The 22,106-nt window shown below is 43.5% G+C and overlaps 3 protein-coding genes and 1 long non-coding RNA gene across 5 annotated transcripts; 3 read left to right on the top strand and 1 right to left on the bottom strand.

The window, feature by feature from the left end:
* Positions 1-248: 248 nt before the first annotated feature.
* On the top strand, positions 249-4,360 carry KRT40 (keratin 40). The gene is given in 8 exon segments (NM_001277981.1): positions 249-711; positions 946-1,028; positions 1,226-1,382; positions 1,545-1,706; positions 1,789-1,914; positions 2,067-2,287; positions 3,204-3,244; positions 3,899-4,360. Coding segments are annotated over 8 exon segments (1,311 nt in total). The 5' UTR covers positions 249-288; the 3' UTR covers positions 3,997-4,360.
* A 1,814-nt stretch (positions 4,361-6,174) lies between these two features.
* On the top strand, positions 6,175-10,965 carry LOC121107692 (keratin, type I cytoskeletal 12-like). Of its 2 annotated transcripts, XM_040653354.2 has the most exons (8): positions 6,175-6,845; positions 7,425-7,507; positions 7,730-7,886; positions 8,852-9,013; positions 9,107-9,232; positions 9,608-9,825; positions 10,097-10,179; positions 10,496-10,965. In XM_040653354.2, exons 1-8 carry the CDS (start codon positions 6,225-6,227, stop codon positions 10,591-10,593), a joined length of 1,548 nt encoding a protein of 515 aa, XP_040509288.2. In that variant the 5' UTR covers positions 6,175-6,224; the 3' UTR covers positions 10,594-10,965. The 2 variants fall into 2 exon arrangements, with proteins under 2 accessions (XP_040509288.2, XP_040509289.2); XM_040653355.2 differs by lacking the exon at positions 10,097-10,179.
* LOC107055316 lies at positions 6,360-21,969 on the bottom strand. The gene is made up of 3 exons (XR_006932212.1): positions 20,772-21,969; positions 12,387-12,429; positions 6,360-6,645 (listed from the first exon to the last, which is right to left on the bottom strand). It is a non-coding gene; the product is annotated as an uncharacterized LOC107055316 (long non-coding RNA).
* On the top strand, positions 14,114-19,715 carry KRT222 (keratin 222). The gene is made up of 6 exons (NM_001195477.2): positions 14,114-14,212; positions 15,789-15,917; positions 16,153-16,373; positions 17,371-17,444; positions 17,609-17,714; positions 18,983-19,715. The coding sequence occupies exons 1-6, from the start codon at positions 14,117-14,119 to the stop codon at positions 19,194-19,196; spliced, it is 840 nt and encodes a 279-aa protein (NP_001182406.2). The 5' UTR covers positions 14,114-14,116; the 3' UTR covers positions 19,197-19,715.
* Positions 21,970-22,106: the final 137 nt, after the last annotated feature.

Raw genomic sequence — 22,106 nt, 5'->3', positions numbered from 1 at the left:
TGTGTTTTATCTTTTATTCAAAATAAAAACGAAGAAAGCCAAATTTCCAGAGGAGTTTTTTCAAACGCAGATGAAGAGATTAAAACCCTTTGCACTACAGAGTGTGGGGACAATGTCCTGCATGCTATTTGTGCTGACACCAATTACAGCATGCGTCAAGAGAGGTGGGGTTTACAACCACCGTGCTTCCTCTTCCAAAGACAATATAAGGGTTTACAGAGCACACACCGCACTGCTCCAACTACTCGCTGTTGTAGAGTCAGCCGCTTCATCTCAGCAGAAGGCACAATGTCATTCTCTACACAAAGCTCCCAGCTGGGCACGGCTGCCCACTTGCAGGGCACAGCTCCTGGTGGCAGCGCTCTGTCCGTCAGGAGCGTGGCTGTGCAGCGGATCCAGGCACCCAGCGTCTATGGCGGGGCGGGCGGCTATGGCACCCGCATCTCCAGCAGCAGCGTCCGCAGGCAGAGCTCCAGCGGCGCCTTCCACTCCAACATCTCTGACAACGATCTACTGCTCTCTGGTAATGAGAAATCAACCATGCAAAATCTAAATGACCGTTTGGCTGCCTATCTGGAGAGGGTGCGCTCTCTGGAGAAAGCAAACTCCCTGCTTGAAAAGCAGATCAAGGAGTGGCATGAGAAGAATACAGTAGGCGTAAGGAGTGACTACAGCTCATACTTCCAAACAATCGAGGATCTTCAAAGCAAGGTAAGATCTCATGCAGCCATCTATAAAAGCATGAACTGCAACTTTGGGGAAGATAATAATCTACTGTGGAAAAGCTGCTGTTTCAAATTGGAACTGTTTCACCCGGGAACGGGAAATGCTTAATTTGGGCCGGATACAAATTAGTGACAGACTTTCTCATGTTTAAGACTCAGTCAGTGTCCTTTGCGAGTTCTACTACCACTGCTTTATCCCTTTCCAACCATTCCTTTTTAGATCGGTGCTGCACAGTTGGAAAATGCAAAGCTTGTCCTGCAGATCGACAACGCCAAGCTGGCTGCTGATGATTTCAGGCTGAAGTAAGTTCCACGCACTGCCTGCACTGCATGCTCCAGTTACTCAGGATAAAGTCCAGTTATTAGTATCAAAGCTGAGAAGTAAACCACAAAGCTCAGTAAAACAAATGTTTTAGGACTCAGGCTGTGGAAGTTATTGATCTGATATTTCTGACAAACTGCTGCACTTCGGTGATAACAAAAGAAGCCTTGTTTTACAGGTATGAAAACGAGCTCTTGCTCAGGCAAAGTGTTGAGAGTGACATCAATGGGCTGCTGCGAGTCCTTGACGACCTGACTTTAACCAAATCAGACTTGGAGTCGCAGATTGAAAACGTGAATGAAGAAATAGTTTTTCTTAAGAAGAACCATGAGGAGGTGGGAGCAGCAAAACTGCCATTGTTTTTTGTTTTGTTTTGTTTTTTGTCAGAGACATTTAACAATTAAGAGTTAGTTCTGTTTCTATAATTTTGAACTTCTGCCAATGTTTAGGCCTGAAATCTCACTTAGCTGATGCTAATGCAGTGTTCAATGTTGTAGGAGGTTGACAGACTGCGCAAACAAGTGGGCGGCTCGGTTAACGTAGAGGTGGATGCTGCTCCAGGTACTGATCTTGCAAGTATTATGGAGAACATGAGACGGCAGTATGAAGAAATGGCAGAAAAGAACCGCCAAGAAGCCAAAGAAAGATTTGAAAAGCAAGTAAGGTCAATTGCTTGAACATCAGCAAGAGCCTCTGCCATGTTTGGTCACAGCTTACAGTCCTTCCATTTTCCTATTTCAGACAGAAGCGCTGAACCAGGAAGTAGCAATCAATGTAGAACAGCTGCAAGAACAAAGGAGAGAGGTGACAGATCGGAGACAGATCTGCCAGAGCCTGGAGCTGGAATTACAGACCCATCTCAACATGGTAAGTAATAAACAGTTCTTGAAATAAGGCCCGTGTTTAGAAGACGGTTACAGAGATAAATACAGAAACTGAGACATCTTTCAAAATGCAATCTTAAGGACAAAATGTATCCTCTTGAACAATAAATCTCTGTTCTTTTTCACCTACTGTAGAAGAAGCCTTTGGAAGACACTCTGGCTGAAACCGAAGCACGTTACAGTTTTCAGTTGGCTCAAATACAGGAAACAATTGCCAAGTTAGAGGCTCAGCTGAGGCAACTGCGGGCTGACATGGAGGCACAGAACACGGAGTACAGCGTCCTGCTGGATATCAAGACTCGCCTAGAACTGGAGATCGCCACATACCGACGTCTGCTGGAAGGAGAGGACGTCGGGTGAGGAAAGGGGCTCCAGCAGCTTAGCACTGCTGATAGCAGTGTAGATGTTCTCTAAATTCTCAGACAGTAACAGTGGTAAAATCTGTCTTTTGGCAACTGGTTTTTTAAGGAAAAAAATCTGCCCGTTGCCCGGCTCTCAGCTGCAGGCTCCATGCAGGCTGCAGTCTGTGCTCCTTCAGAAGCTGCTGCAGTTTTCAGATCAGTCTGTGCCAACCTCTGCACGGGTACATACTGTTACTCTTCTTGAGCTGAGCAGCTTGATACCGCCCACACTCCATGAATAAAAGCGATGCAGTTTTAGATCAACTTTTTCATAACAGAAACCCGGGGCACATTTTTTTAAACTGCTTTAGGCAGCACGAGTACCTGACCACATTAGAGCAAGGCACTCAGTGAGCGCACGCTGACCTCCTCTTGCAGTCTATGGCAAGTTTTGGAGCCTGCACAGGATTCTGTTCTGCTGTGCTTTTGCCACCAGTAGCTGAGCTACTTAAATACGTAGGAGGTGCTAATGAGCTGACACTTACTGTCTGGATAGTCCAGCATCCCTTGCTCTGCAGTGCACAGAGACCTGTGACAGAGCACAGAGCAGCACAAGTAGAGAGAGTGATGCTTCCCCCGAAGGTCTTCCCCGTGCAGCAGTTCTGGCTCAGGAACCAGGTTGGGCAAATCCTCATGAGCTGAAGTTGCAACGCTGCAGAAATTAGTCTGCAGGTTAATCTCACCTACAAAATGCTTAACAAAATTTACTTTAGCACTGAAAACTCATCTAAACACATGAGATGGGTTTAACGAACATCTTGATGAAAGGAAATTTACCAGTTTTTATTAAAGGTGCAGAAAACATACCAGGTTGTTTCTTCACTATGTCACACACAATTTATTCACATTTTTCTGTTTACAATCTGAACAGGTTAGTCCAAGAGGATGCAGTGACAACTGAACTTGAAAAAGGTATGTTGCACAAGCATGTATTTTTGATGGCTTCCTGTTTAAATGTTATAGACTTAGCAGCCTGATTTTTAAAAGCGCAGTTTCAGAGCAAATAATCAACCAGTGAAATCTGAAAACAAGAAAGCAATCAACTGTTTGAATAGGTGACCTCCAGGGATTATACAAGCCCTGCTTTTATGTACGTAACCCAGGTGCCAAAGGCAAAACCACAGACTTCTCAAAGGGCCAGATGAATGGCAAGGTTATGGAATTCCTTTCTAAAGGCTTTCAGAGGCCTCTGCTTCTCTCCACTGACCGCACAGGCAGATTAGGCTCCTGAATGAAGTGCACGCACTTTGACAGCAAAAAAATCCCTGTGTAAGCAAGTTCCTAGTTTTCAGGTTTGCAAATCTGTGCTAATCTGAAGCAAAAACATAATGATGAACAGTTATGTAGTACAATGTCCAGAATAGTATTATGGTCAACATACAGAATATTAGAAGGAAGATAAACCATATCCTGCATCTCCCAGAAGTTTACTTCCTAGTGACTGTGCATTGAAAAGATGCCTTTGTCTATTTTCTCATTAGTGAAATTGCTGCCAGTACTACAGTAATATCATTCTGTCAATACACACTCCATCTTTATTAATTTACTGCTTGATTTCGTTACCAGAATCAAGTAAAATTAAAAAGATCAAGACAATTGTCGAAGAGGTGATTGACGGCAAAGTCGTGTCCTCTCAGGTTAAGGAGATTGAGGAGAAGATGTGAGCAGCGCCAGCGGAGGGGAGACCACCAAAAGGACACCATTAAACTTCATAAAGAAACCAATGTATTTCTCCCCGAAATCAGCAAGGGTTGAAAAATGCCAAATTATCAAATCTCAAACAGTCTAGTTTTTCATCTTTGTGTGTGTGTGTGTGTGTTTATTAATAAAATCAATCATTTTTGCCTTACACAGCAGAACATCCAGAGTAGATTTACATTCGAAAAAGCATTAAAATGTTGATTCAGTGCATCTATTCTGAATGTGAACTATCACTGCAGTGCATTGGAGACTCACTTCAATAAATGTGATTTGCAAATCAGAAGAAACGCCAATTTTCATTTCATAATAAATTAAAATGCAAAACTGAAGAAGCCTTCTCATTAATTGTCATTCTCTGGGAATTTCCGCATTGCCAAAGATCTCTGATCACCAGTAATAAAAACTGCCCATCCATTCTGAACTGAAAGAGTACCACATCTGTCAGGCCCTTCTCAGTCACGGCTGCACATATCTGCTGAGCCCTCCAGCCCGAGGAGTCGGCGCTTCCTCCTGACACAAACACACAGCTCTCTGTTGAAATCTCACCTGTCCACTGCATTATTTACTGATAGTAAACAGCTGCCAAAGAAAATAATTCTTTGCTTTCTCAGTCCTGAGTCACTGATATCAGGCTATCAATTCATTTCTACATAAATGCTTCACTTAAACTTTTGATCGACTGCTCTTACTACAGTTTGCCACCGCCTGCCCACCCCAAAAACCACACCCATGCTCCTGGATGCACATTAATTAAAGAGGAGTAAATTTCAGTTGACAAATCCAGTGATATAATTAAGACAGGATGAAGGAAAATCATTTTTTTGTTTTTCAAAATAACTTAGAAATAAAAGCATATTAATTTTGAAGAGATTCCAGCTCAAAGCTTCTAACCCTCTAGGGCTATGTTTGCTCTTCAGATGTATATTACAAAAGGCACAAAGCAGAAAAAGAACTGGCAGGCATTTCTGTGCCAGGCTTTTGTGTCCAACTGCACCAGACAAATAAGAACAAACTGTAATGCAACTGCAACAGAAAGTGTGATTTTGTGAATTAGTGCAGATTCAACCGAGCTGCTCCAGGAGCCCCAGCACAGGGCAGGAGGGGAGAACTGCGACTGGACTGATTTGCCAGAATTCATCATTTTTGCATTTGACCACGCTTGGTCATAAAGGCTTCAAGCAGACGTGCTATTGGAGCACATGGCTGAGAGGAGCACGAGGAGCCACTGGCAGCCCCAAGTCTGATGGCTGCTTCTCCCCACACCTTGGAAATGGTGTCTCAGAAGTCTCCTCTATCAGTGTGAGCACAAAAAGGAGCTGTCACTGTTGAAAAAGTACTTTGAAACCCTCAACAGTACTTGAGATCTTCCCCTTACTCTGGCAAACTATTTAGAAGGAACAATGGTTACTTTTCAGCTTGAAAGTATAAACTGTTGGTATCCAATTATGCTGTAATAAGAATGTTGTTTTCACCATCAGATGCAAATCTTTCAGTGACAAAAGACACAGGGCAGAAAATGCCTACAAATTACTGTCAGCATAATAAGAATATTATCGTTTTCCTGACGGACCCGCAGATCACTGCCTGCCCACATGCTTCTTCTGTTGATCACCTCTCTAAGTTCTTATTTAACACCCAGAGAACACAAATCTGCCAGAGGTTTGTACCAGAAAAGTACTGTGAATAGAAACACATTTTTGACACGCATGCTGGGAAATATAACATGAAAGGGATCGTTCTACTTACTTAAGCATAATTCTATAATAATAGCCCCAAACCAAGAAAGCGATGACTATGTAATGACAAAAAAATTATTTAAGATGGATTTAAATGTGAAAAGAAATTTGCGCTCTATTGCACATGGCAAAACACGATCATGGTGTCTTAGCTCCACTCCACCCATTTCTCCGCATACAGCAAACACCTGGAGGGTGCCAGATTTCTGCTCCCACGGGCAATTTAGATTTGCACGTATCATTTAGTTTGGTCCGGATTTACTAAACTGCTTTTCTCCTCCCTAAATTCAAAAGAGAGGGGGAGAGAGAGAGAGAGAGAAAGAATTCAGGGCTGTGTTAGGAGGCGGGGACAACTGCTGCACCCCACGGCAGCCCCTATATAAATGGACTGTGGTTCCCCAATCTGCCCTGCTCTGCTCCGTGCCTGGCAGAACAGCCCAGCTCTGTGGAGCACCATGGCCCTCTCAGTGCGCAGCAGTGTGGGACCCCGGCAGTTCTCCTCTCGAAGCAGTCTTGGCGGGGGCTCTCTGAGGCTGTCCGGCAATAGCACTGGAGGCGGCTTTGGTGGCAGCGGCCTCGGGTTTGGCAGTGGATCCGCCGGAGGGTTCGGTGCTGCTTCTGTGCTTGGCTCTGGCTCTGGCTTCAGCGGGGGCTTTGGGAGCAGCGTAGGCAGCGGCTTTGGCGGAGGCTTCGCTAGTGGCTCAGGAGGTGGTTATGGAAGCGGCTCAGGCAGTGGTTTTGGTGGAGGTTTCGGAAGCGGTTTTGGGAGCGGTTCAGGCATCATTTTTGGAGGTGGCTTTGGCAGCGGCGCAGCTCCTGGTCTTGGAGGTGGATTTGGCATTGGTGGTGGTGGGGATGGCGGCCTTCTTTCTGGTTCTAAAAAAGAAACGATGCAGAACCTCAATGACCGCTTAGCCGCTTATCTGGACAAAGTACGATCCCTGGAGGATGCCAATACGGAGCTGGAACGCAAAATCCGAGAGTGGTACGAGAAAAATGGGCCTGGAGCTGCTGTCCCGGGATCTGGGAACGACTACAGTAAATATTACCCAATAATCGAAGATCTTCGAAACAAGGTAGCAAAGCTATGTGCTTAATGCAGCTCTGTGTTTGTAATTCACTGCACCGCATTTGGAGAAAAATAACAAATTCCTTTCAGAAACCAAGAGCAAATGTATGTGATGGATGCTTGCAATCGTCCTGGCACTTTGCAATTGTGTGTAGAATTTTTCATGTATAATTAATTGCAGTTCTGCAGCTCTGTCACAGAATGCTGCCAAGTGACTTGGTTTAATTTGAATAAGGAAGCAAGCAGTAGAGTCCAGCCGTGCAAACTCCTGTTCAAATGCTCACATTTTAGAAAGTTTCATATTTTTAAAATCACAAATTCAATTGTTCATTAAACAAAGTTCCTGTCAAATTCTTCAGGGATTATGAGCTGTACAAGGCAAACTAGCATTCTTCCACTAAGTGAAACAAGAAAACTCGCAGAGGCTGGAAATCTGTCCTATATACTTCCATAGTTAATTATGCAATGGTCTAAGAAGTTACTTTTACTACAGTCACATTTAGAATACGAGTTATGCAAGAAGCTATACTGAGTTGCAAAGCCATTGGGCTATGAAATCATTCTCTGGTCGGTGCCTGTGTTCCAGATCATCAATGCGACTATCGACAATGCAAGAATCATTCTGCAGGTTGATAATGCCAGACTGGCTGCTGATGACTTCAGACTGAAGTAAGTATACCTCAGTATTGCAAAACCTCTCACCAGCACTCAAAGGGAAGTGTCCCTACTACTTGCAAATCTCTTTCATTGCAGAATATGTTAACAGAATTACTAATACTATGAGAATTTTGTTCATTAAGATTTCATAGCAAAAGCTATATGAGTAGAGTAACAGTGTGCATTTGACCACATTAGCCACATTAAAAGGATATTTAATTACTTATTTTTCAGATATGAGAATGAAGTGGCTCTTCGCCAAAGTGTGGAGGCTGACATCAACGGTCTGCGCAGAGTTCTGGATGAGCTGACCTTGACACGAGCTGACTTGGAGATGCAGATTGAAAGCCTAAATGAAGAACTGGCTTATCTCAAGAAGAATCATGAAGAGGTATATGTTTTTTCTTTATCTATTCATAAAGCGGCAGATGGAAGTGCGAAACATCCCATTATTCCCTTCTTTATGCAAGTGGCAGATCCTTGGCTTCATGTCATTATTTTGTGTGCTTGCTGTTCTTTTCTGAGTTTGCTAAGGAGATGCACACCGAGTCACGCGCTCTGCTGGTGCAGCATTCCCCACCTCCTCGGTTTGGCTGCTCAGTGTTTCCAGGGATGCACAAAGTTTGCCACATGTGCTCAGAGCCCATTGAACGCCGCCCCAGGAAAGCTGCTCCTCTCTCAGCTCCTGCCATACCACAGCCCAACCTTTCCCTTTCTCCTCTCCCTAAACCAACTCAGAAGCTCAGGTTATTTTCTTTCAAACTGGCTACACAGTACCACCACAGCAGTTACTGTGCTGCAGAAGATGACTCCTGCTGCCATTCTAACACAGTATTCTTCTTGTCATCTCGTTGATGAATGGAGATTTTTAATACAAAAATATGTAAAAAAATGGAAAGTAAAAATATATAATGTAAGCAGAGTTTTAAATAAAATAAATATCTACACTTATTTCAGCCAGAAGGGGATTAAATAGTTCCTTTAAAGTGAAAGTTGCTACAGAAATGTGCCAATTAAAACCATGAAGGAAATGGGAGCCAACTCAGATGCTTATCACAGTCTTTTCAGGTATCATCTGTACTAATGTTGTAGAGGTGCGGGTTAAAGAATGACTTGACCATAACAGCTTCGAAACGAGTCAGAAAGTTAATTATCAAAACCATGAGACAAGTGGAAATGATAGGCAAGATCTGTGCTCGTATTTCGACATTTCATATCCTTCAAAGAAGAGACAGAACGTAGTTAGGAAGGGCTCTCGTTGAAAAAGAATTTATATCGCACACATTTCTTCGCATACATTTCTGGTAGAAGCATTTTGCCTTTTATTAAGATAATTTTTACTTCAAATCTTTCCAGGAGCTCCAGGGTCTCCAGAGCAGTGCAGTTGGCCAAGTCAGCGTTGAAATGGATGCTGCCCCAGGAATTGACCTCACCAAGCTTCTGAATGACATGAGGGGACAGTACGAAGTCATTGCTGAGCAAAACCGTAAAGAGGCTGAAGCATGGTTCAATGAGAAAGTAATAACCTCACACATGGAAAATTCAGTCCAACACGTGTAAATATAAGTGCCCAGAACAGAGAAATTACACTGTTCCTCCTTGCCATTTCAGAGTGGGGAGCTGAAAAGGGAGATCTCCACCAACACTGAGCAGCTTCAGTCAGGAAAAAGCGAGATCACTGATCTGAAACGGACTCTTCAGAACTTGGAAATCGAGCTACAATCTCAGCTTGCCATGGTATGTGGAAAGGAAACTGCTAATTAGACAGAGAACCTTCTCCAACTTACCAGATCTTTTTAGACCTTATACTTTTCTACAGGATTGAAGGTTTGCATTTATTTCCTAATAAATCCTGCATTCTTTCGGTTCTTAAATAGCAGTCATATATATACAACTGGATCACAAGTAGCATGTTATAAAGCAAATGATCTTTCATGTCCACCTTCAGTGAAGTAGCAAAAGCCAATTAACAAACCAGAATTTCAAGAAAAAAACAAATAGCTCTGAACAATGAGGCTACCCTTACTCCCATTAAACTGATTCTGTTGGTTTCGTATTTGTAAAGAATCCTTCTTCCTCAGTCAGCTTTTACTCTGTATCTTTCCTACACAGAAAAAATCCCTTGAAGACACGTTAGCAGAAACAGAAGGAGGTTACTGCGCTCAGCTTTCACAAATGCAGCTTCAGATTGGGAACCTGGAGTCTCAGCTGCTGCAGGTCAGGGCTGACATGGAACGCCAGAGCGCAGAGTATCAGCAGCTTCTAGACATCAAGTCTCGCCTGGAAATGGAGATCGAAACCTACCGCCGCCTGCTGGATGGCGAGTTTGTGTAAGGAAAATGTATATACAATATCTTCTTTGTTTTATTTTCAGTCACAATATCCTCTCCAGGAAAAGAGTTATAAACAAGTGCTACACTCACCAAAAGACAAATAAGGCAGATGGACAGTTTCTGAATAATTGTCTCTTCTTCCCAGACATCATGAATTGTACACAGTATTTAATTAATCTATGAATGCCAACATGAAGAGGAAATGACACAAGCTCTCCTGAGCATGACAAACACTCTGCAGCACTGTATGTCTCTGCTTCACTTTTAGGAGTGGCGGACAGGGAGTTGTATTTGAAAGCTCATCTTTGACGGGGTCAAAGTCACAAACACAGTCACTGGATTCTTCTCAGGGTAGGCAGAACTCAACCAAATAAAGCTTTGTTTTAAATTGGCTATAATAGCCCTTGACCATTAAAATTCAGGTAAATATTAATGTGTGCCCATACACAGCTGTTTTACATAACCAGCATAACTACCAGACATAGAATTATTAAGTACTTTTTCAGAATTATTTCCAAAGTTTTAAAGTAAAATAATGCATGCCGTTCTGTTTAATTACATCACAGTTCTTCACAACAAGTAACTAATTTCAAAGGGAAAAGGATGCAGCTGTTCATGTAAGGTATTGTAAGATAAATATTTGCTTTGTGTCCTTTGTGATGCTCAGATCCCACCAAAACCAGAAAGATCAAAACCATCGTTGAGGAAGTGGTGGATGGAAAAGTTGTCGCATCACACGTGAAGGAAGTTGAAGAGAAGATATGAGGCACAACCTGAGATCACAAAGGATCCATTCTTTCCACGTTTCTTTCCAAGCAGAAGTAAAAATAAGTTCATAAAAAAAAAAAGATTGGCTTTTTGCTAGGATTCTTTGATATGAAGCAGTACTTCTGTTTTCATTCCTAGCAGCCATGCAATACGCTTTCCACTTCAGCCCTTGGTATTACCTGCATTATTTTCATGGTGTTCTTTAACTCTATCTTCAATTCTTTGTTCAGTTACTAGAAATACTGCGCACACATTCAATCAAATATGCTTTTCTATATTTTTGAGTAATTAATAGATAAAACATTTTTGCTGTTTTAACCAAATTTTCCAAATTTCTTGACTAATAAAAGAGGAATCAGCAAGCTTTAAGATAGTAATCTCCTTTCATTCTTCGCGTCACCACTGAGGACTGTAACTCCTGAGCCATATATTCCATTCTGTTGGGTATTTTGCTTTACCATATACTATACCCACAGTATTGTGCTCCCCACAAAGAGGCATTAATCCAATGTTAGAACAAGAATATAATTTAAAAAAAAACAAAACTGTTTAAACATGGGATTAAAGTAATATTGGATAAAAAAAAAAAAAAAGCTATCAATTTACAGCCATATAAAGGACAAAGTTTCTGCCACCATAACAGTACAGAGGCTGCCGTGGTAGGAGGAAAAGGAATACACTGGTTTCTAAGCACGCCACAAACCCGGAGAGATGTTCCAGAGTGCCACCTGGTGGGAGCACGATTTTCCATTTTGAAATCTACCTTGGACTGACTTCTGTCCATCCAGCAATGAACTACTCAAAACAATCTGTCATTCAGAACAGAATTATAAACCAGAATACAATCCCCCTACAACCTACACCTCCATATTTGTGCACAAGTCAAAATGTTGACCATTTTTGTGTGATTCTCAGATCAGACAACATACTGCAACCTCTTATAATATCTCATTGTGTCTCCAGAATACAAATGTTCTGCACATTCTATCACATCCCTTCAACATTTGACCCAAAGTCAAATTCTAATGGCAGCACAGATTTTATACTGTGCTTCTGTTTCACACCCTGCAAACTCAACTACAAGCACTGCTTCAGCTTCCTACTTGGAACAAGCAAAAGCCAGGGTAATAAAAACAACAATCAAAGAATGAAATCAGTATGGTAAAACCACAACGTCTGAAACCAAGTCAGTTACATAAAAGTCACCGTGATAAATGCCACAAAGAAATTAATTAGAAGATTGTTATATACGTGTCAGTATGAAGAGGTAAAAATGGAAAACACGTGATTGATAGCATCTCCATTTTGAAGAGAAAAATGTGTTTGTTTCATATTCCTCTTCCAAAGATTATGTATTTTCCATACAATTGCACATGGAGAGATACGAAATAATACACCTGTGTCAAGGAATGCAGCTGTGATTGCTGAGAATCATCGGGAATTCAGACATTTTTAGATTTCAGACACATTTTTGTACTATTGCAGATTGCTACTGAGTAATCATGCAATTTACCTACATGCATATTAATCCTGAATTTGGTATTATGATCTAAAAGATAAATTAGAATCACTTATAATTACTGGAAACCACTCCATTTATGGTCTGTCTTGTCATCAGTGGTGAACCAAAGGAGTCTGCAATCACAGTAACATTAGCACAAAATCCAAAGAATTGACAACTGGTATTTAACCTACAAAAATCCAACATCCACAATAAAATACGAGCACTGGAAGTTGCTAGGATCCAAAATGACATAAAACCTAGTGAAAATAAGGTGGCTTAAACCTACCTTAGAGTTGCAGCAATGTCATAGCCACGTGTTCCCCTTACACCTGGAAAAAGGGAAGGAAAAACAAAGCATTAGTGCTCTTTTTTTTTTTTTTTTTTTTTAAGTTTTCAGAAATGTGACCAACATTTCAGCTCTTGACACATTTTGATGCATAACATTTGGTTTGTTGGGAGCAAGTCCAACACCCCTGCAGACCTCTGTACTGTACTTCAAACAGAAACATTTCTGAGTAGCAGACAGCCTTGACTGCCTGGTGGAAGCAGAAGACATTCTGAGCCTCAGGGAACTGCAGGTCAGCTGCAAAGGACAGTTAAAAAAAAGGAAAGTTATAGGTTATTTGCTTAGAGAGTGGGTTTTTCCTTTCTTGTTTATACAATCCTAAGCTAAAAAGTCTTATGTTTGTTTCATGGATGTGGATCAATGAAAAAACTGACAATATTTGTTTTTAGAACTAAGTAAAAGTAGAATGCTTAAGACAGCTGCAGAAAAAACAGTGGACAACAAAACATTCTCATCCTGCCCGGGTCAGCTGGAGAACAACCAGCTCAGAAAAATCAAAGCACTACACAGGATCCTTTCACGTGTGCCAGCAGACAGTCAGGAACAAGGAAGCCTTATGCACACAAGGAGACTTTGAAGTGGAACAAGGCTTTGACTTCTTCAAAAGAGTATCTCGAAAGATTACTGCTTTTTCCCCCTCATTTTACTGGCATATGCTGGAGTCTAAAATACATTGTTTCATGGGTTCATTTTCTTACTGAAATCAGATTTTTTACGGAATATCCCATGTTGCACATTACTGAAAGAACTTCAAAAAGTTAAGGGAAGTTCTTACCATACATGATCACTGAGACTGTAACTATTCAGCAGTTAAAACAGGCCAGGAAACAGAATGATTTGTAGAAAGCAGGACAGGCTGCCTTTACTTTCCACCCTCCATGAAGCAATGGGGAAAGTAAGCAGATGTAACAAAGGGAGCGCACTGACGTGAGGCACAGAGTACTGCAAACCCCTCCCGAGACAGCAGTCACTGACAGCAGCCAACTACACCTGGGGTGTTCATTGGGAACTGCTCTGCAGAAAGGCAGCCAACAGCACCTTGCCACAATGTGTGAGAGCATTCTTTTCATTAATAGTGATGGTTCCTCACCCTCTTGCGTTCCTGGTGCAGAAACACAGAAATCTTGGGTGAAAGGATGCCCAGGTGCCCAGCTGCCTTTTGAATGGGCAGCTCCAGCAGCAGAGCAGGTCAGCCACACATTGCCTCCACATGGAAGTTCTGCAGCATCCCTGAGGAACTTGTTGTGTCCCCCAGCCACATCACCACCACTGCAGGTGCACTGCTGGGAAGCTGTTCCCTCCCTTTGCCCTGAGCCGTTGTGCTCTCATTCTGTGCAGCTGTAATTTTGTACCTCGTGTTGTATCTCCTAACCTCACACACTTTGAGGTTATAAAAAACCCTAACTTACAATGTAACAAAAGCATTAAGACATTGTATGCATTCACTTCCACACATAATCTGGACATCCTGATTTCAGCCGCTGCTGAAGCACCAGATGTTGGGTTACCAGACACCCGCAGGATGCCCCGACTCCAGTGCGTGCCCAGAACCGAAGCTCTGCGGCTTTAAGAGCCGCCGCTGCTCTGCCTCCTCCCGCCGCAGGCTCTGCAGATCCCCCCCCCCCCCCCCCCCAGCGAGGCTGGGCACCAAAGGGGAGCATGGGAGGGGGATGGAAGCGGCCCGGCTCCTCGGGGGCAGAGGGGCAAAGTATGAAACGCCCGACACCAGAAATCAGATAAGGAGCGCCGTCGCAGCAAGGACCCAGGTAATGACTTCATGCAGACAGACACCTTCCAGAGGAAGCAGACAGCCCTTGTCTATGCAGCTCCTCCCTCAGCCTCTATGAGGTACAGTATTTTCTTTTCGATGCAGCATATTACGGGGGACGGGATTTTGACTTTACTGCAGTAAGATTTGGACTGGAAGATAAAGAGAAGGTTTTGTTTATGGCATGAAATGCACACGAACGGAGAGCTGTGCAGTGCACCCGGATGCTCTGTACCTGCACAGTGACACTGCCGGGTTGCACAGCGATACGAGCCCTGGCACCTCTCCGTTATCCCACAGCAAATGAGAATCTTGAAAATCAAAGGCAATGTAAGGAAGCCATGTATCTAAAGAAAGCCTTACAGCTTTTAGCGCCTATATTAAAGAAAACCGTACCTTTTCAGGGCCTGTTTCCTAATGCTCACAGTAAAACTGCCATACTTTTCAGCAAATATAATTTGTTCTTCCATACAGATTCATTACATGTTATCAACATGTAGTGCTGCTGGTTTAGATTTATATACAAAACATCTCTAAAACCTAAAAACCTTGAAATAAAACAGCAAAACAAGTTACAGACATCAAATGCCAAGAGACTCAGTCTGCAAATCAGATATGCTGTCACCCCTTAGTGCTGCAGAAGAGGGACTGCAGGCATTCTGAGGTCTGTGTTGAAGCACCGCTCACAGTGCTGCTGCAGTGCCTGCTGGAGCTCTGCTCCAGGCCCGACCCGTGGCACAAAGCAGCCCAGAAGTACCACAGCAACTCTGCAGCACGCAGACACGGAGGGACAAGCAAAGAGCATCAAGCATGCACTTACAGAACAGCCAAATCCAGGGTTTTCACCACAATGATGGTGTGATAATGATAATTACAATAGGTTAGTATACTATGGGGGTGGGGGCAAACCTTACTTTATTTGCTTCGTAACACCTGACCTTAAAGCATTTATTTCCATCATGAGCTCCGCAGATGAACTGTCACATTTAACATGGGTGTCAGCACACACTCAGCACGCCAACTTTCCCTTCCCATTCTATGCAAATCTTAATTAACCTGTTCTTAAAGGTCAAGAAGTTGTAGACTTGGACGGAGACGCTATTCAGGTAATGCATGGAGGTGCTTGTCCTCAAATAGCAATCTGCTCAGGCAAGAACATAATGACGACTATTGTCAACTGTAATATACTCATGCATCCCTTTCTTTCTATAAAGCTGTTCTTTGAAACAAATTAAAAAAATACATTACAACTGAAGACTATTTCGACATGGGAACTGACTGCAGTTTCCCTGCCTGCATGAAGCTCAGATCGTGTGCTCTGGATAAATACAACCATTTGGTTTGTACTGGAATTCCTCTACAACAAATGTTAGGGCTGCAGACAGCCAACTACTCCCCATGCACAGCAGGATAAGGACTTCCTCATTACACAGTACATAAAATGTTAACTCGTCACTGTTAGCTGTAATGAATCTATGGGAATCTAAAAAAATCCCAATAAGAGATCTCTATGTGCCTGTTCTATTTACTGTAGGTAAATATTTTTATGTTATCTGTTTCTGTATCCCCTGCAGCAAGAAGCCACTCCAATTAAAAGAATGGACAAAGATGCAGAAGCGTTGCAGGCAGCCAGAGCAGAACTGAGTGAAGCCCGGCGGCAGTGGCACCACATGCAGAGCGAGATTGAATCCCTGCACGCTGTGGTAAGCACCACAAATCAGCAGCCAGATCTGGGGAAACTAACACAGGGCCGCGTGCTTTTATCCTCTCTTAAATTATTACAGATTTTACTGGAAAATAGCCTTGAAAACTGTACTATTGTTCTTAAATAATATTCTTAGAGGACTTAATATAAAAACACATATGTGTGTTAATGAAAAGTATGCACAACATCTTCACAGACACTTTTCAAATCTTAAAAGGAGTTAAATTCAACAGGAAAAGGGTTTGGAGCGCTCACTGCGTGCCACAGAACAGCAGTACCACGTGCAGCTACAGAACTTAGAGGCGGAGATTGAATGCTTAGAGAAAGACCTGCAGGAAGTGAGGAGAGGCATTGAGAAGCAGCTGCGAGAGCACGAAATTCTCCTAAACACGAGGATGAAACTGGAGGAGGAGATAGCAACGTACCGCAGCCTGCTGGAGCAAGAAGAGAACAGGTACCTGCTGATTAAAGCACTCACATTATCTTCCTCTTCAGAATTTCCCAATGAAATAACCATCAGAATCATAAATACAAGAACCAATCAGTAAAAAAATTATATTATAAAATCCTTAGAAGTGTTTTCATTGTACTCAGCTTTACCAGTTCCACACTTTACGGATGTCAGACTTCTCTACAGTACACTGCAGGTAATAATGAGCTGCCTGCACCCTCCCTGGAGGCACTGCTATCAATGCAAGTCTATATGGCATTAGCTGCTTGACAACACAACGATGAGACAAGTCCACACACGCAACATGCTGGGAGAGGAGGACCCATGGGACCACATGAAGAATTCCCTTTGCATGGGGCTCATATCACTCAGCACAACCTGGAACAAGTGTCAGTCACGTTTGGGCTCTGCACATCAGCATGCTGTCTAACAATGTGTCTGATAGTGACGCTTTGCATTAGCTGCAACTCACTGTGTCTGCCCCTTCCCAGCACACCGAACACCAGCACTTTCAAATGTAGATAGCTACAGCTACGTCAGCAACAGAGGATAAGGAAATGCAAAGCACCACTTCCCACAGGTACCCAAACAAAACAGGGCTCAGAAAGCTTTCAGCGGATCACTGCCTCCCTCAGCCACTCCCTCAGATGATGCAGGGCCTTCAGCCAGCAACCTCACACATTTGAATAAGTCAAGGCAGTCAGATTTGGTGTGTCTAACTCTGTGAAAATACACTCAACACGGTATTAATAAATAGCTCTACTTGGCACACAACCAACATACTATAACCTGTTAAAAATAATGACAAAATTAAACAGATATTTTCAGAAACTTTCCTTAGTTTTACATTCAGAACATGAAATCCTAACGGTTGCTACAGTCAAACAGAACTTCTCATACCCCTCCTATTTTTAAATTGCCCATAGCTGCCTGTAAGACAAGTGATGGATTAAAGTCATTCAGTGCTATGAGGTGCTGGTGAAGCTGTTTATTTTTGCAGGTACCGCTGCTCCATATCTGAGCAGAAGGGCAGGAAGCCCACCCTCAACACAACTGCCTTCATGCTGCCTGCAGGTGGGTGCACTCACTGCTCCCTGGGGCTCATGGCCTCAACAAAGCCTCGTAACTGTGGGGTACTGCAGAAGGATCTTCTGTACAGATGGAGGAGAAAAACCCGTGGCTGTCTGCCACCACCTCACCCATCTACGTGCATGGTACATTTGGATTTTATTTTATAGATGGTATAAAGAAGCACGAAACTGAGAAGATTGAGCTGATGACAAAACAAGCAATCCTAGAAGGAAATATTATGAAGCAAAGTGCTGAAGCTCATGGCACTATAAAGTAAGAATAGCACAAATTTAAGAAAATATTTAAATGTGAATCGTGGGCATTACACTTCACTCTCTGATTTTTCCTTTCTTTAGTATCCACACAGCCAGGAAGCTCCAGAATAGCACTGGTAGTTCAAGTTATATTGAATGGTGTGTTTTAACAATAAATTAAATATTAAAGATCTTTTTATTAGCATTTGTTTCCTGAGCTAGCAATATAATGATGCTGCTTCTAATTGCAATTTCTGTCAAGAATGAAACTATTAATAATACATTTAGTTAAGGCTGAAAGTAAAAGAGCCTACACTGTGTCTGCAAAGTCCCTCTGGGGTGTATTTATGCACATAAATTCAGGTCTGGCTGCTCCGACTCGTATTGGGAAAGCCCTCTGTTTTGCTGATTACTACAGAGGAAAGGAGAGCCTGACTGCTCAGCGGGCATCTGAGGGTTGGAATGTTTTATTCATCTTCATTGACTTTGCTGGCATTGCATCGCCTCTTTTTCTTTTTCCTGCCACTCTTGAGGTTTTTTGTACACTGACACTGAACAAAACATTTGGAGTAAACTGTGCTGTTCCACACGTTGCTAATACTTAGCTGTAATCAGTTGTTGAAAACATGGCAATCTGATTAAAAAATGATGCCACCTTAGGGGCTGCCATACGCACCCCACACTTGAAGCTCACATGCAAGCTTTGCTTATTTGACACTGACAGATCTGACTGGGGCTGCTTACCTCACCTGCAAGGCTCCAGAGTCAGACTTTCAGATTCTAATCGTGGAACGGAATTGGAGGTTTAGATCGACAGGATTTTGGTGCCTAAATATTATTTACATCACTTGGGTTTTGAATTATCCGTATTTTACCTCTGCCTTATTTTTTTCTTTTACATTAACTGTAGATTTAGATTCTGAGCTGTGGAACTACATTTTTCTCTTCCATGTTCTAAAAGCTTTGCAGTGCAGCTCAGTCCTGCCCTTGGTCATACAGACTCCAGACTCATATTGCAGGCTGAATGCTAAACTTTCTCCTTGGAAACAAACTATCTGTGTTCAGAGCAATGGTCTTGTATCCAAGTCTACTTAAAAGCGTACAAACAAAACCACACTGAAATGTCACCTTGACTCGGCTTTCCAGAAGAAAGCTGTTAAAATTAAAAAACAAAAACAAACAAACAAAAAACCTCTGGTTACTCAGTGTAACATTTTAAAGGCAGTCCTGAAGTTACGGGTTACACAGCGCCTGAAGAATAGAAACACATTTGCTTTATTGTTTCAGGACAGAAAAAGTGGATGAAGTCATTAAGCAATGGGAAGGCTCTTTCTTCAAGGACAACCCACGCTTAAGGAAGAAATCTGTTTCACTGCGCTTTGACCTGCACCTGGCAGCAGCCGAGGAAGGATGCATACCCAGCCAGCAGAAAGCCCTGCCAGCCATTGAGGTCAGGCTGGTCATGAGGCGGTCGTGCAGCATTCCCTCCATCAAGCCGTAGCGCACAGCACAGCAGGCCAGCGCCTCCTCCTGCCACTGCTACGGACCCACACTTGGACCTGGATACAACACGATGTACATGTCTCTTAAATGAAGGGGAGAAGAGCAGGAGAGTCAGGTCCCAGGAAGCCTGACTTCTACCAGTTTTATACTCTGGGTACAGACCATAATTCTCTCATTACTGTTGTTTTGTAGTACTTCTCCAAATATTAAAAGAATTAAACTGTAACTTTATACTTCGGCAAGAGAACTCGTTTCTCTTTCTGGGAATCAGAACCACATATTTCATTCTCTTCATTCGATACTGCATATGCATATTGGCTGATGAACCCTTGCAATGATTTCTTATCATAATTGTCATACTTGATATATATTTTAAAACACTTTCTAATAGAAAAAAAAGTGACATGCAACAGTGCTCTTAAAATACGTAAGCTATTAACAATCATCTTTCTTTTAAAACTGAGTAGTATTTTTAAATGTTTTTTAGGCAGCAACTGAGCAAAAATGCCTCTCCCCCATAACCACGGACACGTTTCTCAGCAGTGTCATTACAAACAAATACCATTGAGCCGTATGGTTCTGCTGCTTTAGGAGCAGGGATTCCCACCGATAATCAGTCACTCTCTTAGCTGTCCATGTGCAACTGCACTACGACTCTCAGCCATACTGAGTAGAATTATATCCTCTAACTGTTCAAATTTAAGGAGTTAAGCATCCATTTTTAATACCAATATTTAATTCATTTTGTGAGTTGTTACAACGTGAATTAAAATACCTTCAACAGATTCCTCTTCTGACAAATCCTGTAGGTAAAACTGGCCCCCGATCTAGCACACAGCAAATCACTGAGCTGCCAGCTTACAGCCACTATGGCTTCAGTAAGACGGACAAAATGAGGGCTGCATGTGCTGAGTCAAACCCTGCCATGCACATTAAGTGCCCCTGGAGCCACCACTGAGAGCAATGGACACATACAAAGTAGAGCTGGTGGTCCTGCATCTGTACACAGACAGAAACCAGAAATGGAACCCCAACGTGCTTTGTTGGACCACAGGACAAACTTCAAACAAACAAACAAGTAAGGACGTTTGTTCACAAGAATTTAAAGAGGTAACTCTTAAAATCAGAAACCCCTGCTGAGATCACTGGAACTATGAGGGCTCAAAACAAGAAAACACACAGACAGAATCTGCGGGATCCACAGCAGCAGGAAAGAATTGGCTGCAATGTCAGTGAGTGCCATACAACTTAAGGCATGTGTTACAGAATGGGTACCACAAAGTCTTCCACCATTCAGTTACGCTTCTGTCTTTTATCAACAGCAAGAACAATGCAATGTTTACATTGCCCATGGTTCTCTATCTACTGTATAAAGCTGGCTAATTATCATTAACCTTAAAACTGATCTGGTGTTGTTAATACCTGAGTAGTTGGCATCCTGAATGTAACAGCCTCTCCTGGCATTTTCACTATGCAGCTTTTTTTTGTGCTATACTCTGTATGTTTTACAATACTTGAATTTAAACTAAGTTTTAATTGCTTTAAGGCACTTTAAACAGGGATACAAACTTACCAAAGTAAATAGCAGTACAACAATAAAAATAACAAAACGGAGTTTGTGAGCTTCAGTGTGTCTGTCTTGAGAGTATTTTCTTATATTTTCCTTAGAAATGTTCTGCCCAGGTGAAGCTGGAGACCAAAAGGATTTGGCTGTTGGAGGATCTTTTCAATTGTTATATTCCTTCTGTTGTGGAATGGCAGCCAGATTTTTCTGCTGTAATACCACAAATATCCATTGTGGCTGCAGAGAGCACACTGTGAGCAGCCAGGGCGGAGCTCAGCTCTCTATGTGTCCATGTAAGCGTGCTTACTTAAGAGCAAAAAAAAGCAGGCCAGGCTGTAGGCACCTAGAAGGAATGGGCCCACTGAAGCAGCTCAGCATCACACCCAGTTTCTTCTTTTCCTCTTCTATCACCCTCTGGGGTTATATAGGCACTGTCTATTTGTGTTTAAAAAATACTATTTCTGGTGTCTTTCCAAGGGCAGTCACAGTTTGTTTCTCCTCTGGATGCCATGTTCTCCAGGTCCACCAGAGCCGTCCATTTCAGGCACAGGGATCTTTATTTTTCAGCCATAGGACCGTTTTTCAGTCCCCAACCTTTATTTCACCTGAAGCCTCACTCACTGGCAGCTCCCGTGGTAACAGATGCCCTAGTGCTGCAGGCTCTGCCTCCACCTCAGGGCCCCTCGCAGCACCCCCTGCCCTGCGCCGCGCCCATCACCGCCATGATTCGGCCCTCCTGTTGGCCACGGCCGGGCTGACTTCACACCTCTCCTTAATCTCTCCTCTCACAGCCGCCATTCTCAGTCACCACGAACAACCCAGGCAGCCCCGCTGCCTTTATCTCGCTCCGTTGTGGGATTTATTTACGGGATTTACTCGGGCCCGGACCCGCGGCGCAGCTCCGCCACCGCCGCCGCCTCGCTGCCCTCACAGCTCCGCCTCAGGAGAACAGGGCGCAAAATGGCGCGGGCGCGAGGCACCAACAGGAGCCGCACGACGCCGCCCTCCGCCGCAGATTCGCCACTGCGGAACGCGGCCGCGTCTCTGTGAAAAGTGCTAAAAGGATCGTGGAGGCGGACAGCCCCCATCCGCCCCGCGCTGTGGTGGGCGAGGGCACGCGGGGCTGCGGCTGCAGAGCGTCCCGCCCGCTGCCCCGGGAGAGCGGGAACGCCGCGCGCCGCCCTCACCCTATCCCGGTTTCGGCGGGGTGAGGCAGAGCTCCCCGCAGATTCGCCACAACTCCTTCCCCCTCCCCCTCCTCTCTTAGTGGGACGTGGGGCAGCCCTCAGCCGGCCGGCGGCTCCGAGGTGAGCGGGACAGACGGACCAGCCCCCCGCCACCCGG

The sequence above is a fragment of the Gallus gallus genome, chromosome 27, assembly GCF_016699485.2.
Source record: "Gallus gallus isolate bGalGal1 chromosome 27, bGalGal1.mat.broiler.GRCg7b, whole genome shotgun sequence".
In the NCBI taxonomy this organism is placed as follows: domain Eukaryota; kingdom Metazoa; phylum Chordata; class Aves; order Galliformes; family Phasianidae; genus Gallus; species Gallus gallus.
Note: the sequence above shows the minus strand (reverse complement) of the source record. Positions and strands in the feature narration are given on the sequence as shown.

What these genes read in the sequence shown, in the direction of transcription:
- LOC121107692 (XM_040653354.2), top strand. Translation starts at nt 6,225, where the DNA reads ATGGCCCTCTCAGTGCGCAGCAGTGTGGGACCCCGGCAGTTCTCCTCT. An exon ending in GCTGATGACTTCAGACTGAA is followed by an intron (nt 7,508 to 7,729) that starts GTAAGTATACCT and finishes CTTATTTTTCAG; the next exon opens with ATATGAGAATGAAGTGGCTC. An exon ending in TACAATCTCAGCTTGCCATG is followed by an intron (nt 9,233 to 9,607) that starts GTATGTGGAAAG and finishes TTTCCTACACAG; the next exon opens with AAAAAATCCCTTGAAGACAC.
- KRT222 (NM_001195477.2), top strand. Translation starts at nt 14,117, where the DNA reads ATGGAAGCGGCCCGGCTCCTCGGGGGCAGAGGGGCAAAGTATGAAACG. An exon ending in CTGGAGCAAGAAGAGAACAG is followed by an intron (nt 16,374 to 17,370) that starts GTACCTGCTGAT and finishes TTATTTTTGCAG; the next exon opens with GTACCGCTGCTCCATATCTG. An exon ending in TGCCTTCATGCTGCCTGCAG is followed by an intron (nt 17,445 to 17,608) that starts GTGGGTGCACTC and finishes TTTATTTTATAG; the next exon opens with ATGGTATAAAGAAGCACGAA.